This window comes from Vidua chalybeata, chromosome 15, assembly GCF_026979565.1.
Source record: "Vidua chalybeata isolate OUT-0048 chromosome 15, bVidCha1 merged haplotype, whole genome shotgun sequence".
Taxonomy (NCBI): Eukaryota; Metazoa; Chordata; class Aves; order Passeriformes; family Viduidae; genus Vidua; species Vidua chalybeata.
This window is the reverse complement of record NC_071544.1, coordinates 8,870,730-8,887,838: the sequence shown is the minus strand read 5'-3', so window position 1 is coordinate 8,887,838 and position 17,109 is coordinate 8,870,730. Positions and strand designations below refer to the sequence as shown.

General features: G+C 41.3%; 1 protein-coding gene across 2 annotated transcripts; it reads right to left on the bottom strand.

The window, feature by feature from the left end:
• Positions 1–587: 587 nt before the first annotated feature.
• On the bottom strand, positions 588–9,699 carry UBE2B (ubiquitin conjugating enzyme E2 B). 2 transcript variants are annotated; one of them, XM_053956496.1, is made up of 6 exons: positions 9,587–9,696; positions 6,388–6,468; positions 5,644–5,669; positions 4,529–4,618; positions 3,243–3,331; positions 588–2,473 (listed from the first exon to the last, which is right to left on the bottom strand). In XM_053956496.1, the coding sequence occupies exons 1-6, from the start codon at positions 9,628–9,630 to the stop codon at positions 2,345–2,347; spliced, it is 459 nt and encodes a 152-aa protein (XP_053812471.1). In that variant the 5' UTR covers positions 9,631–9,696; the 3' UTR covers positions 588–2,344. The 2 variants fall into 2 exon arrangements, with proteins under 2 accessions (XP_053812471.1, XP_053812472.1); XM_053956497.1 differs by lacking the exon at positions 4,529–4,618 and having other exon boundaries at positions 9,587–9,699.
• Positions 9,700–17,109: the final 7,410 nt, after the last annotated feature.

Below are 17,109 nucleotides of genomic sequence, written 5' to 3'. Positions count from 1 at the left end.
GCAGCTCCCAGCTGCTCCAGGATGCCACCTCCAGAAACAGCAGCTCCTCTACAGCAGTGTGTCCCCACAGGTGACCGTGGAGCCTGGATTCTCACCATTCCCACATTCCCATGCAGCTTGCAGAGTCATCTCAGGTGTTACTGTGGGAAATCTGGTGAGCAAGGGAATGCTCCTCCCCACCACACCCTGGGATGCAGCACCTCACCTTTGCCTGAGGGACAGCAGGACATTTTCCAGCCAGACTTTACCAAGTGTAGGCTTCAAGTTCTGCCCTCTGCAGAGAATGCTCTTGGACACCTTCAGAAACACCTGTCCCTGAACAGTGTGGGTCCCAGCACAGGCAGCCTGCAGTGCCCATCATTAATTAAACCCCCTTCTGCTCCGATTTTTTTTCTTACACATCCCAGAGACACAAAAATACATTCTGAGTGTCATCAATCTATAACTGGGCCAAACTGGCTGTTCAGGAAAAATCAAATTAATGTGAACGTTAATGAACAGCAAATCTCAGCTCATGCACACGTCAAAGGAACAAAAATACTGAAAGAGGCAGCAAATTAAAAAAAAAAAATCAAAGTTTAGATTAATTCTTAGAACGAGGAAGCTTTTCTATGTTATATTTATGAACACAAAAATCTTTGCATTGATGTTTTAAGCCACGTAGCAGCACTTTGCCAGTGTTACTGTAACTTCACCACAACCAAAAGCAAATTGGATCCTTTGGAGTTTCTGTTATTAATCAGACATAGATTGAAAAATTCTTAAACACAAATTCAGCAATTCAAGGAAAGTAAACTGACTCAATGAGAGCAAAGTTATTACATAGCATTGATATTTTCTGAGCCTTTGTACACTAATGCTTATCCAAGGCACAGCAGTTTTACTCCACAAGCTACACAAGGAGTCTGGCTTGACAGTATTCTGAGTGCCATTTCTAAACCTGAGTGCTGCTCCTAGAAACCACAGACCTTTACAAGCAGGTGTGAGGTGTAAATTGATATTTTTGTCTCAGTGCATTGAGAAGAACTTCTAGTAATGACTGCTGCAAATAAACAACACTTTCTTTTCCAGGTGAAATCAATTTCCATTGCTTTTTAGGCACCACTGAGCTGTATGTTGGTATGGGATTTGGGGAGTTTAATATATACATAATGCTGGCTGGAATTATGAAAAGCTGTTACAATTTTAATGCTGAGAGAAAAAAAATGGCTTAATTCTTTACTGTAGTCAGCTAGCCTGGTTTACAGAATACAGTAAGAAATTACCACCACATCAACACTTACAAAAACAAAGACAAAGTTCTTTAAACTGTCAATTTAAGAATATATGGAGCCTCTGTGATACAGACATGAGACCTGACCACACGGTACACAGTCCAGCTTTAAAGAGTAACTCCATTAAATCTGCAGGCATGTTTTCTTTTGTTGGTGATTAATTTTTACCCTGCCCGCAAGGGAAACTAATGGGAAACCTCTATAATTATTAGAAGATATTCAAAACTACATTACGGTATTACTATGTGAATATAGGACAGATTTAGATGACAACATTTTCCAGGTTTGTAAAATACAATATTTCAGAAAAATAAAACTTATTAGAATACGTTATCACCAAACCTGCTCATCCAGGTTATGTCTGCAACTCTGCTGCTGGTTTAAGGTGGGACTTTTAGCAAAATAGTTACATCTGTTTCCCCATTTGTAATTGGCAGCTACCAAAATGTCTCTTCCTCACACAACTGAGGACACACAGAATCAAGTCAAGCTGTGGTGCAGAAGCAAAGACATGCCTCGTGAATGAAGACAGCTGCATCGTGGATTAACTTTTCTGTTTGTAAAGTGCAGGGTATCAACAGCATGGACAAAAAAATGAGCCCTTGGAAAAAGTAGAGTGAGAGCAGAATGTCTTGCACTAAGGTTATGTATTTAACAGTTTTACATGAAATATTCATATATAAAAACGTTTTTAAGTGCTTTTCTCCAATTTAAAAATCTAAAGAATTCAAAAATAAGGCATTCAATATTTGAAAAAGTACAGATTTACAAAATGTGTATATTCTGTCATGAAAACTCCACACCAACATTATACACTTGGAAAAAAAATACAAATAGGATATATTACAAATTTATGTAGCAATAACTTAGTTCTTACCATGCAATAAAAAGGACGTTAATTGAGATACACAAGCTTTTAGCTTTCCCTAAACTGGAGGGCTTAATTTTGTTTGCAAATGAGTTTTTATGCAAATTCATAGAACTGTGGCACTTGAAATTTCTGGTAGCCTTTCTATTGAGAGTTAAATTGTACATAATGATTATGAGGATGGAGAGTAACACAGCAGCTGTTACGAATCATTCCAACTTTGTTCGACAATAGCTGAAACTCTTTTCTCATATTCACGTTTGTTCTCCTGGTAAAGTTGTGCTGCCTGACTGTTTGCTGGACTGTTTGGATTGGGTTCATCAAGCAGAGACTGGAAAAAGGGGAAAACATAATGTGAGACAAACCACCACATGTAAATCAAGAAAAAAATCAACTTACTTTCAAGTCAAATGTGTTTCAGAGGCAGACAACTCAGAACGGCCCAGTTAAAAAACCTAGTTAAATTCATGGTTAGGCACCCCTAATTATATTACTGACCCCCAAATTACACCCTGCCTAAGCATCAGTGCTGCACACACTTGTAGCTTCACAAACCAGAGACAGTTTGTGCTAGTCAGCACTATGGAGCTAAATGACTATTTGGTAATTACATTATACTTTCATTCAGGACTAAAGAGGGGCTGAGACGTCTCCTATAAAACATCACTGCTGAAAAATTAGAACAATTACACAGAAGCAAAAGAATTGCGTATTTCCACTGTGTTAGGCCATTTTTACTTATTCCAAGTAGTGTGTTTCAGCAATATTGTCCCTTTGAGGGCTTCACAGTAAAGTTAAATGTTTCAAACACGAGGAAAATTTCTGCATCTGATATCCTATCTTGAATAAAAACAGTTAAAAATGAACACTAACCAGTAACTGCTTTCCTGTGCAAAAATATATAATGGCAGTTTTGTATCTCAGAATTAGCGATTATGTAGCATCTTTTGTTTTTATTTGATCTAAAAGTACTGCTTAGCTCATACGGATTTGCAGCTCCCTTTGATACAGATACCTGGTTATCCCCATCACTGAGCTGTGAATTCTGGAATAGAGACCAACAATAACATAATTATTTGGTAAAACAGATGCAAAGTTACCTGAATTGAAGTTAAAATAGATGAAACATCATATGTTGGACTCCAGCGATTCTGAAGAATATCTAAACATATGCTGCCATCTGCATACACTGTAAATACAACACAGGTATCACTTAGAAACTGTCAGATTTATGGCACTGTTCAGGGCAAGTTATTGTTCCAATTCAGTCTGTGCTTAGATTAATGCTTTAGGAAAGAGGACAGCAGTTTGTCTCACCATCTTCTGTGGCTTGACACATACTTTGAAGATTTATTACTGAAATTAATAGAACACCTAAGAGGGAAAGAAGGAAAGTCTGAAGATTATGGCATTAGCACAGCAACAGGCAGATTTGGTGTCCTGCTCCTGCAGTGTGACTGACCCACACTGTCACAGCGGAGAGGCCTCCCAGAGAGCAGCAAGGCCTCCACTGCAGGACTGGAAGCACTCACACCATCACTCCACAAGCAGGGGCAGCTCCTACCCCATTTTCACACACTCTACACTCACTATGAGAGGCACCAAGGCAGACAGCAGAAAATATGGAAAAGTGCCTGAAATCCTACTTCTGTCTGGATACCTCTCAGTATTATGGAGTTCACATGAACCTGGGACTTACTGCTCAAACTTCTACACCCTTGTCTTCCAGTTTGTTCCCAACAAATTACAGACCTTGTGGCAGAGACAAACTGGGCTGCACAGTATGTGAGGCATAATTTCTACAGAGGAGCAGCAGGCAGTTTTTTTTCTGCACTCAGCAAAACCTATCAGTGCTGGGGGAGGCAGCACAGTGCACTCTCATAGCTGCCCTCATCAATGAGATGGAGTCAGGCACCTCCTCTACGACTGAGCATCCTCATTTTCTTCCCTGTGCTTGTCCTGGTAGACACAGAGCACCAGATGAAAGCAGGGACTCGGGTGAAACCTCACCTGGCAGGAATAATTAACACTCAGCCCCATCAGTTCCCTGCAGCTCATGCTGTGGCTGCACAGACACGGCTGCTGTTACATGGAAGGGGACAGGAAAGTGCAGCCAGAACTGCCTCTTTAAACCAACCTAAATGCAGCTGCTGCTGAAAATACTCACAGGCTTTGCTACTGAGGCTACATATTGATTAGTAAGAGGCAGATAGCTGCTTCTTAATAGCTTCATAACTCTCAATTTTTCATCAAGCAGTTGCTGTCCTAGACATCTACTTAGGAGATGGCAGTGAAGAGAGATTAAGCATTCTGGAGCTTCAGAGAATGCATGACCACATTCTAATATTTAATGAGTATTACAGCTAAATAAAGATGGTTTACTCACCATTTGGATGGAACATTTTTGATAAAAACCTAACAGTTGGAGGCTTATTTGGATATTCTTCAGAAAATTCTATTACTAGTTTAAAAGTACCTGTCCAAACAAAGATAAATACAATCAGATAACTAACAACAAAAGACCATATCCAGGAACATAGATAATTAATTTATGTGCTGCATGACCAGCATTTCTCCTCACCATTATCTGAAAAAGCAACAGTGAATCTGATTGCTTTTCATATATTTCAAGTGATAATGGAACTATGGAACTACTGAGTAATAAACCCAGCAGTAGTGGTTGGGTAGGAGCTTGGAGACTCACTGCATACATGGCAAAGGCAGCCTTATCCAACATTATCCCACTTTTCCATGACCCAGGTATGCTGGCTCCATGGACTTGGGTGACTTTAAGGCGTTTCATTAAGAAGGCATTGTGGTGCCAGCAAAGAAACACTGGAATTTCATAATCAGCAATCTCAGTCTTTGGAGCTCACAACTGATTCACTGAAAACCTTTGTTATGGATCAGTGAATAATTTACTGTAATTCCTCCAACCCAACACAGAGAAAAACCCATCTGCTGCCAATTACTGCAATAATACTATAATAATTAAACTCATTATTCCACATATGCCTAAGGGAGGGTCATTACACACTAGCTTTCATGTTTATGTACAAATTTGGGATTCCCTCAACCTCACTGAGATCTATATTGAGAACACCTAAAAGGTTTTTCACCTGTTCTTCATTAGGAGAACAGTGATGAATCAAACATGCCAAAAGATGAAACGAGAAAAGCTCTTGTTGAGCTCAGCTAAAGAGATGTGCAAACACACCTGGCAGTGTCAGTCCAATAAGCCCTTCTAAAAGCTCTTGCAGGCATGTATGAAAGAGCCTTGATAGAAGCATTGCTTCATAGCTTTCTAACCATGAGCCAGTGTGAGGAGACACTGCTTAGATCAAGATACATATTTTTATAGCCAACAAGCCTCATGGCTTCACTTACTTGGTTTCTTTCAAATTATACACAGATAACATCTATTATTTTTCAAAAGCAGAATAATGTTAGTACTGGCAACGTTTATTAGAATAAGAAAGGATACAAAAGTTAGCAACTTACCATCTTCAAAAGGTGTCCCTTCTGGCCTGAAAGGTTTTAAAAAGAAACTCCAGTTAAAAGTGATCATTACCTACTTCCACAGAGGCACAATAAATGTATATCTTCTTTCTCATCCTCTCCAAGATACAGACAGAAGCAGTAATTTAAATCATTAGAGAAGCATCCATAGGTAATCTCTGAGAGCTTTGTTATATCTAAGACACATCCCATAGACACCTTCTATTTGGGGTATCTACTTTATCATCATCCCAAACAATACATATGCCTTTAAGTGACTAGATTGGAACAATTGAGCAGATTATTAGGAAGCACACTTCAGTTTTAGGAATGGATACTGTCACCTCCTCTTCCACAGGATACATAATGTAACTTCCCAGACAGATCCTGTACCTTGTCCTACTAGGATTCATTTCAATCCCTAATACATCTGCACTTAATGGCTGAGAACATGTGGCACTTAGGTACTTTAAAGAGGAATTCTGCTTTTTCATAACACAGTATAATTTATTATTAAGCCACATGCAAGCTTTATTCAAGAACAAAGCTAAACAAATTAAGAATTTAATTTTTTTCCTTCCTAATCATTCCCCGTTATCTCTGAAAAGAGATTTTTAGCATAACACTTGGCCATTTTTAAAAGTTTACTGACTTTACATACATGAAACAAGAGAATAACTAAAAACAAACACCAGGTTGTCATATTTAGCCCTCTAATACCAAATTTCATAATGATCAAAAACTTACCCAAATATAACTGCATTCCATTGCATTATGTTATTCTCAGATGGTGCACCACTGACACCCACAGGAGGGTCTTCTTGCAATCTAAGAATTACATAGAATCACAAGTCAAATATATGAAATACTTCCACCTGCAGATATAATTTACCAGTAATATCCACATTTTATAAATATTTTCTCATTCCAGATCAGAGAATACATAAAGCATTACATGCAGACTATCAACACTCAGAAAGACAGTCCTAGAAGGCAACACACATCAAGATTTTCTCATGTTTTTCACTGAGACACAAGGGCACAAGAGGTCTGATTAAGTGTTCAGGGAGCAAAGGATTAACTGTAAGAATAACTAATAGCACCATGGACAGCTGGGATTTATGGTGCTACACTGTGAACTATGAGAGAGCAATTGCTGCTGGCTGCCACAGTGAAGAGGAGAACAAGCTGCAGCCACAACCAAGAGCTGAAATCCAGGCAGTGACACACAAACACAGAGCACTCTTGCTGGGACTCAAGGCAAGGGGCCGTCAGTGGAGCTTTTCCTGCATACCCAGATCCGTGCATGACAAGTGGCTAAAGCCACTATAGGTGGTTAATAGGTATAAGCCTATTTCGACTGACAAGCTGACTGCTTCAAAAGGGAGCAAAGGGGAAACCTGTGTGCTGCTACTCCCTCTTACCAGTCCCACAAATGTGTTTATCTCTAAAGCAATTACGGGAACATGTGAAATTATTTTTAGTTCCTTAATCCTTGGACTAGGGAAAAGCATGTTACCTACTGAAAGCCTCACAAACAGAAATATGTACTGCAGCCAAAGGGCAGGATCCAAATGCCCCCCTCTGCCCATCACTGATCCATATTAAGGATCACAAGACCCTGATGAATGTACACCAGCAGGCCCCAATCAATCCACCTGCTCAAAGCCCCTCAGTGACAGCTCCTACTCCCCTCACCTGTTTTGCCACCGGAGTTATGTAAGAATAAGGAAAATGCAGTGACTGCCCTTGTGTCACAAACAACTCTTGAGTGTTACCATGAGGTTTGATAATATCACAGCACACTTATAAACAAGTCACTACAAAAAGCTCTGCAGACCAAGGGACAAATTCTCACTAAATGCCATATGCAAATGCAGATTTATTGAGAGCTGTCCGCAGCACAGCCAGGCAATCCTCCCTGCACTTGCACTGCCTCAGCCTCGGGTAACACCATGTGTTGTCCAAGGATGCTGAGCAGTGGTGCTGCCCTACAGAGCAGCCCAGAGCCCCTTTAAATTCTGTGTTTACATCTCTGCTCTTTGAGCACACACAGTCCAGACAGCTGAGTATCAACAGCATAAACCACCTACTATTTTGGTCAGGGAAAGCAGGAACAGGATTTCTTCCTACGTGACAGCCAGGCTGCAGGCCAGCAGCAGTGCCTGAGCATTAGCCTGACAAATGCATCTGGGAGATGACTTTGGTTTTTAGATCAACTTCAAAGCACGTGTGCACCCTACTTGTCAGAGAGTCTAACTACAGAAATGATCTGGCAAGGACTACAAATAGGACTAATCCTGAAAGTCCTAAACAGCAGGGAAAATGTGGTTTTAGTATTCCCTTTTTATCAGCAAAGTAAATAAATAACCTTTTATTTCTTTTATTCAAACAAATTAGAGGAGGTAAGAAATCTGCTGAACTCTTCTCTCTTGACCGCTCCTGACAATCACAGTATGCAAAAGCAGTTTATATTTACTGAAGTGAATCAGAGTTCACAGCACACCGTCTGTTCTTTAAGTATGAAGTACAAATAACATAAGAAACAAATACATAAATTGCAGCACAAAAGAGTAGAGAAAAACAAAAACTGACATGAAAAAGTTATTTAAGTTTTGGAATACCTAAGTTGCTATATATATGACTAATAGATTTGATTTACATTGTCTACTTGGTTATATTTTTCCACTTTAGAAACTTTAGAGTCTTCTCTCCAGCCTTAATTTCAAAATTATTAAACGAGTCCTTGTAGGAATATAAAGGCATAAAACCCACATCTGATTGCAATCTTGAAAAATTGAGGCAGTCAGCCTGAAAAAAAAAATCACTGGTTCATCTGTGTAACCAAATACAATAAAAAGTCTGAATATCCTGTTTTGATTTGAACAGGAATCAAGCAACACCCACTTAACAAACACCAACACTCACACAACAGCAGGGGAGGGCTCCACTTCCCAAAAACCTCCTACTGCTTCTAGATTCACGAATCAGGCTTTTGTCGCTGCTGCTTTACGTGCAGCCACGTAAAGCAACTACAATACACGTCAAGTGTTTACTGATGTGTTTTCAGGGCCTGGTATAACATAGCTATGCTAAAAAAAGAGACACTATCTAAGCTGACTCACCTCCAAGTACTCCTGAGTGACCCAGTCTGGAGAACTCTTACTGTACATCTTACAAGGAAACCTCCCACCCTTTTCCACACTCTGTTCTAAGTATGTTTACGTGTCAGACTGGAAATAATTTATTCCAGAGTCAGTGGTTCAGTCATTAACATTTAAAAGAGTGCAACTAATAACTGCTCCTTTAGCAGTTCGCACATATTACACAAGATTCTTAATGATTGCAAACTTTAAACACGGTATCACATGATTGTGCATATAAACATTAAAGGTCATTTGGGTTCTTATTACATACGAACGAAGCGTTCGCCAATTCTCTGCGCTTGGTTTCCAGGCGCCTATCACAACGAACTTCCTTTCGGAGAGACCCTCCGACCCAACAAGCCTGGAACACTTCTGAATTCCGCCTGAGCTATTCCAAAGCCGGAGCCTGCGGGGAGCGGCCGCGCTCGGCGGGGTGCGGGCCGGCACGGGCACGGGCACGGCCGTGCCAGCCGAGCCGAGCCGAGCCGGGCCGGGCCCGGCAGCGCCCGCGTCCCCCCGCCAGCCCGGCGCCCCGACCCCGCGGGCGCTGCCGGGCCGCCCTGGTCCGCAGCCACCGCTCCAACCTCTATCCTCAGACGCCCCCAGCCGTCGGCGCCCGGGCGAGGCGGCTCGAACAAAGCCGGCGCTGCCCGGCGGGACCCCGCGCTCCCCCGGCGGTGCCCCCGCTCCCCCCGGCACTGCCGCTCCCCGCGGGGCGCGCCCCTGCCCGGGGGGGCTCGGCGCCAGCCCCGGGCCCGGCACAAAGGCGCGGGGCGGCGGTGGGCCCGGGCCCCGCTCACCTCTTGAAGTCGCGCATCAGGCGGCGGCGCGCCGGGGTGGACATGGCGGAGCCGCGGCGCCGCCTCCCGCCCGCGCTCGCTGCGCCCGCACAAACAACCCGCAATGGCGGCTCCGCGCGCGGGGCGGGGCCGGCGCCGGCCGCACCATTGCGCCGGCCCGGGGGGGGCGGGACCGCACCATCGCGCCGCGCGAGGGGGTGTGGGGAGAGGCGGGTGCGCGCGGCTCCGCGCTCGGCGGAGTTTGGGAAGAGGCACCGGGAAAGGGACCGGGAAAGGGACCGGGACAGGGACCGGGACAGGGACCGGGACAGGGACCGGGAGAGAGCCGGGAGTGCCGGGACAGGGTCCGGGACAGAGCCGGGAGTGCCGGGACAGGGACCGGGACAGAGCCGGGAGTGGCGCAGCCGGCATTGCCGCAGCGGGCCCGGCCGGGCGAGCAGCAGCGCTGCCCGGCGCTCTCGGAGCGTTTCAGCCTGCGCGGGGTCCGGTGGGGTTTTCTCCTTGCCAGACACAGCAGCTCACTGTGCTTTAGCTGGACTTCTGCAAAGTACAGAAGCAATTACTCGTGGTCAGATTACAAGGTTGTACATTTAGATTCTTACTTCTATGCTGTCTATTCGGCTCATTCCCCCTATTTGCAATAACTGGATGTTTTAAAAATTTAGTTCTTATCAAATTTTAATTAGGGATAATGGTCCATTTTTGCGATATGGGTCCCTCAGCATCTCTTGAAGTTCCGTCTAAATACAGACTGATGTCCTGGCTCTCGGCCCTTTTTAAAAATCCCATTACTCCAACAGACAGAGCAGGTCTCTTTGAAGTCGTGACCCAGTTCTTACAAGCAGTCTTGGAAATTATCCCTGAACTTGGATTTGTGTGGTTACATGTGCGTCCCTGCTTTTCTTTCAGATGATTTTAAGGAGGTCAAAACATCATGGGACTCATAATGAAATGACAGAAATAAACACTGTTTGCATCCCCTGCCCATTCCCTTTGCCTCCAGCCATCCCGGTGGTGGAACAGCATCAGGGTTTGACAGCACAAAGCTCAGTACTGCTTTTTCACCAAGTTAGTGCCAGCCCTGCTGCAGCAGCACCACTGATGGGGTTATTTGGAAGAGGAATTTGTATTTCACACGGGGTGGGATTTAACTCTGCAAAGATTTATTCAGACCACTTTAATCCAATGTCCCACCTTAGTGAAAATAATCAGATGGCAAAAGTGAGGAATTCTCACAAAGCCTGGCACTGCATTGGAGCAAGCTTTTCCAAAAGGCTTGGTAATAGGAAACTCTAATACCCCAGCCACTAAAACATTATTCCCCACACTAGTGAGGAATGGTTCCTGGCAAGCAATCCCTTCCTCTGGACTCTCCTCCTCCTCCTCCTCCCACCACACATGTTCCATTTTTCATTCCACTGCTGCTCCTTTACCTTTATCCAGCTTTTATTTCGCTCCTGCTAACTCGGAATGCAGAAAGCAATCTGAAAACCAATGCAAGCTTGGACCTGTACACAAAATGAAGGTCACTTAACAACATTAATGAATTCAGTATTAGCAGGCACTGCTTCAAAGCCCAGACAGGGCATCCCCTGTGCCCAGGGCAGCTCTCTGCCCTTTGAAGCCCAAGTCACCCTCAGCCTGTGCAGGGAAATAAACAAAAACGGAACACCAGCACAAGCTGGAGGTGAATCTGAAATATTTTGTTGTTTCCACATGGCTTGGGAACTTTTCCAGCAATGTTTCATCAGGGACAATGTTTCTTCTCCTCTGACACCACCGGGGAACTGTGTATTGATGTTATCTAATGGAATATTTTAACCCTACCTGGCAGTAACGTGTAGAGCTGGTAGTTTTAATAATAAATTAAAAGCTTTTTTTTTCCTCCTCTGAAGAACTAGGTGCAATTTCTGTTCTGTTGATTGCATGGTACATATATGTTTTAAAAGTAATATATCCCAAGATACTTTAAAAAAAAAATCAGTCCCAACTAACAATAAAATATAGGTTCTGGCCTTGCAAAGGTGGTTTAATATGTCTCAAAATTAAATCTGCACTAAATATCCACTTTAGATTTGTATCTGGTGATAATTATTTCCAGTACTTCCTTGCTTAATGAACTTAAATGCATCACTTCCATTATAATGTCACTATGGGCATTTTAGTTCAAATGTTTTCAATTTATCATGTACTTGTAACACACTGACTTCCAGAGATGAGTGGAAACAATAATTTCAACACTAACTTTGTCATTTGGTTCCTGGAGAGGTTTTTTTTCTGTGTAACCATTAAAGCTATCCACTGTAACAGTGCTTCAAACACTTGGAAAACATCCTTACAGTCTGTGGTCTAGAACAGAAAGTAATGTGTTCCTTCCTGAATAATACTGGGATGGCTATAACAACTTCCCGATCAGAAAGCTGTTTCAAGTCCAATTTTTATTTCTATTTTTTTAAATGCCATTTGATAGGGCATTTTTGTAATTTTAAAAAATATTTTAATATTTTTATCTATTTTGGGTTATATTATTATTATTATTGTATTTTTAAATAGTATTCATATGTTTATATATATTTTTTTAATTTAATTTTTACAGCAGATTCTATATTAATCTTGAGTAAGTACTAGGTTCTTGTGCAGCATTTCACAAACCCAAACAATTTCTAAGGTAACTTTGACCCATCACGAGAGGATGTGTGTGAGCTGGGTGAGTTCCTGGTGTCCTGCCTGGGCGCTGCTGGGGGCGCTTCCATCCCGGAGCTCTTGCGTGTCCTCAGCCCCACCCGGCCATGGGAGAGGGACAGCAGAGCTGCCTAAGAGGCTTCTCCCATGTGAAAAACGCCAATCGCTTGTCTAAAAAAATTTAAACTTTAATAGTAATAAAATAGTTATAAAGAACAGTAATAAAAATTAGAGCAATAAGAATTTGGACAATCAGAGTTAGGACAATAAAGGACAACAAAAAACAAAGAATTACGAACGTCCGGATGCTTTCCTCAAGAAAGAATGGCTCGCTAACAAAGGATTAACCCTTAAAAGCAATAGCCTGTTGCATATTCATATATCTCATACATGATGCAAATATTCCTTTCAAACTAGGAATTTTTCTGTCAGCTTCTCCCCTCATCTTATAAATCAATCCTTTTGGCTCTGGGGTGTCTGGAAGAAGTCTGTATGGTCCGATAAAGAGGCAATAAATCTTGTCTTAGGATTTTTTTTTTTTTTTTTTTTTTTTTTTTTGGCTTGTTGCTGTTATCTCTATGAGAAGAATTCTTGCTTATCTTATCCATTCCTTGTGCTGGTCACAAAAAGGTATCTTACATCACATAGCTTCTATTTTAATATTATGCTATAGCCTAAAATGATATTTACCACACTACTTTAAAAGGATTAAAACAGTACTACAAAACAACTTTCCAACATAACACATATAGTATTCAATTCAATATTTGTGAAGAGCCAGTCATTTAATCTGCATTTTTCACATCCCAGCTCGCCCTGTGCCCGAGCCTCCCCAGGGCCTTTTGCCAGCTCCGGTTGCATCACCGGGCCGCGGTTCCTCCCCGGGGTGCCCGGCGCGCATTGGCCGCGGCAGGGGCGGTGTGTGCGCTGCTGCGCCACCCCAAACACCACCGGGATCGTCCGCAAGCATTTCCTCGCAAAGATGTTTCAGCACTGTGGGGCTGCGGGGCGGAGACTTCCCCTAAAAGCTCAGTTTGAGTTCAGACCCCTGCCTGTGAAAAGTGCACAAGAATTTCAGCCTGGGCGTGGGTCAGGTGGGGTTTTCTCCTTGCCGGACACACCGGCTCGCTGAGATTTAACTGGACTCCTGCCAAGTACAGAAACAATAACTTGTGGTCAGATTACAAGGTTATAAATTTAGATTCTTACTTATTTGGATTCTTACTTCTGTACTTTATATCCATCTCATTTCCACTCTTTGCAGTAACTGGATGTTTTAAAAATTTAGTTCTTATCAATTTTTAATTAGGGATAATGGCACATTTTGCCATATGGGTTCCTCAGCTTCCTTCAAAGGTCCCTCTAAACACAGACTGATGTCCTGGCTCTTGGTGGCACTAAGGAGACCTGGCATCACTGAGAGTGTAGCCCGCAATTAAAAAAAAAGGGGGGAGGTGTAATTAAAATAACATACTTTTATATCGAGTTAAAACCAGCTTTGTAGTTACCCAATACTGCTTCAAATTATCGCAGCTACTAATGTAAAAATTAAATGGTAAACGGACCTCAGTGTGAAAAAGTGTATTTTTACTGATTCTTTTAATATAGGAGTTCTTATTTATGCTTTATTAATGTAAATAAAACACATTTAAGAGCATATTTTTAAGCTGATGAAAGGAGCTGCTCCTTTCTTTGCTGTATTCCTGGTGCTGCCATATTGGTTCAGAGCTTGAAGATGCACCATGAAAAGTAATGTGGTAAATGTGTTAGAATATTGGAGGAAGGCCGAGGGAGCGGAAACAAAGACTTTTAGCGTGTTTTCAAATTAATGACAGTCTTTAGTTAAGCAAATTACAGTTTTTGTTGTCAGCCTTTTAGAGGAAGTCTCTATGAACTGAAATAAAAAGCCATGGTAGAAAGTGTTTTTTTTCTTTTATCAACAATGATTTCATCATAAGAATATTGTTAACCTGATTAATGTATTTAAGCAGAAAGAAGAGACTTCACTTAGTGTTGGAATTTATCAATCATACAATTCTAGATGAGCTCCAGTGTTATTTCCATGGATTGGATAACTAAGAGATTAAAAACACCTTTTCCAGTTAGATCAAGCAATTGAGTACCTTCACAACAATCATGAAAGAACTCATGGAAAGATTAATCATAAATAAAATGTTATTGCTTCCAGAGCACACCTTTTATTTACTGTTGTGATTTGTCATACAGATATCAAATGTGTTAACTTTTTTATTAAAAACAAGGATTAGTTTTGTGGTTTAAGGCTTCCAACTGGTATGAAATTACCTGCACAATTGGAACATTGGAGTAGATGATTGAAGGAGGACTTGGGTAGCAGCAATGCTGCTCCAGAGAATTTGGACCCTTCTCTGAAATTTGGAAGAGCCAAAAGTATTCAGTACTTTGCATTCCCACCTCGTCCTTCTCCTTCACTCTGTCTTCTGTCTTTTAATCACTTCTGGTTTGTCCTGCTGCTGATGGGTTGGGTCCTGTGCCGAAATCTGTACTGTACTGTGCCAAAATCCTGCTCTCTTTTGCTCATCACCTACATTAGGAGTTGCTAATTGCAGTAGGATCAGGACATTGATGACTTTGGGAAATGGGGGCACTCTGTGCCTCAGAGTCAGTTGTGATGTATCAGGAGGATTTTTTCAGCCCATGCTTTCATGCCTTGAGTACTTTTAAAACCAACAGAATCTGTTTCTTATTAAAATGCATTGTTTGGTTTTGTTGGGGTTTTTTTCCTTTTTATTTTTTCCCCTTCCTTTTTTATACACCATGATGTAATCTGAGAATATTTTGTTAACACAAAGTGGAATTACTAAACTTTCTGATTTAGGTTTTGCTAAGGCATGAGCTGCCCCTTGTGATGTTTACACAGATTATGTGCTTACACAATGGTACAGGGCTCCTTAACTGATTTCAAGAGACCCTATAGATAAAAAAATATATGTGTAGGGCTTTTTGGAGGGGGATGGCACTCTAATTCTACTGTATAGAAAAAGCAGTTTCCTGCATGTGAACTTCTGGATACAGTGCTACATTAGCAAAAGGAAAATAATAATATAAAAGCTGAATTAAAATTTGACATGTAATGTGCCTACATTTAAGGTCAGAGTTACCATTATTTTCTGGTTCCAGATTCAGTCAAAGCAGTGCAAAGTTCATCTTTAAAAATAGCACTGTTACTATATAAACCAAAGAGCAGAGTTGTTTTATAAACCTGTAGAAGATGGTAATCTATGTTATTCCCAGGTAACCTGTGCCTGTTTGCCCTGCAGATGGTTTTCCATATTGTCCATATCAAAAATGTCCATCATTCCATGCTAGCACTGAGCCCCTGGATGATCAGTGGCAAGGGCTCTCTATGGAGCAATGCAAGAGAAAATGCTGGAAAAGTGAGGAAGCAACAATGTGGAACTTTGGAGACATAGCACACATGGTTAACTACGTGGTAATTTGGAAGTTTTTCCAAGTGTGTACTAAATTTCCACTAAAGACTTTATTCTGCATTTTGCAAAATTCTGTTATTGTCCACCTACTATTATGAAATTCTGTAGAGGTTTGAAATTGTGGAGAGGAGAGAGAACTCCTGTGCTAAGTCATGGTCTCACTCATACTTTAGATATTGATTATTATTAGTAGTAATAGTAATAATTACAACAACAGTACCCTGCAGCAGTTATTCTGGCAGTGCTGAACTATAAACATGGAGGTAAATAACAAGCCAGGATAATTCCCTTAGTCTCAAACCTCAGACAGAGTTTATAGAGCAGAATGAGTCAGTGGGAAGGATTCTTCTCTGAGAGGAAGCACAGGGAGGAGCACAGCAGTGTTGGATATTTAGATTCATTTCAGATTTGAAGACAGTAGGCTTTTTGATGAGAGATTTGGAATGTATTTTACCAATCCCCACATGGATACAAAAAAAAAAATATGGTATATAATCTTTATATCTCTTTTAACCAGTTGATTTATTGTCTGTTTGTAATGTCTTGTTTGTCAAGCAGCTGGATACTTCCAAAAAACACTTGGAGGTTTTTAAGGAGACCAGGATTTTCAGGGATGGTACTTCCTGAAGTTCAGGATCCTAAAATATGCAAAGGAAAAGGTTTCCCCAACCCACTGCTTTACTTGAAATCCTATTTCCTATTAGAAATCCTATTTCCTATTAGAAATCCTATTTCCTATTGGAAATCCCATTCAGTTACAGTCTGTTGCCCCAAAGTCATATGGGGAGTTCACAGGGTTTAATTGGGTTGTCCACACAGGAAAAATGTGGCATATGAGAAATTGCTAATTAGAGAAGTTGGGATTTTCAGAAATGCCAAGGAGATTCAGAAGTGTAAGTGCCAGTCCACAGTTTTCTAAGTATTTCAGTTAATTTAAATTCACTGATGTTATAATTTCTATATTCACTGAGATGCAGTTGCAGGCGCTAATGGTTAAAAAAAAAAAAGTATTGTGTTCAGACACTGAATTTTGTTTCCCCTGATGTCAGTGGGAATGGGAATGGATTTAAATTTTGCCATTTCCATTAAGCAAAATCAAAAATCCAATAGGCAATTTCCTGCCATAAAAAGATCTGAGAGAACAGATGGAGGAAGAATAATCTAATTGAGATGCATTTTCTTTTTTACTAACTTGCTCTATTTCATTTTTAAGAGCATATGTAAAATGTCTTCTTCCACAAAGATAGCTTGTTCATTAAGTCTTAGAATAAATGACAAGCAAAAAGCTTTTTTACAAATCCAGAATGCTCGTGGTGATAGCAGACATTTTTAATAGCTGATTAACAGCACGAAAACTCAAACAAAAAGGGT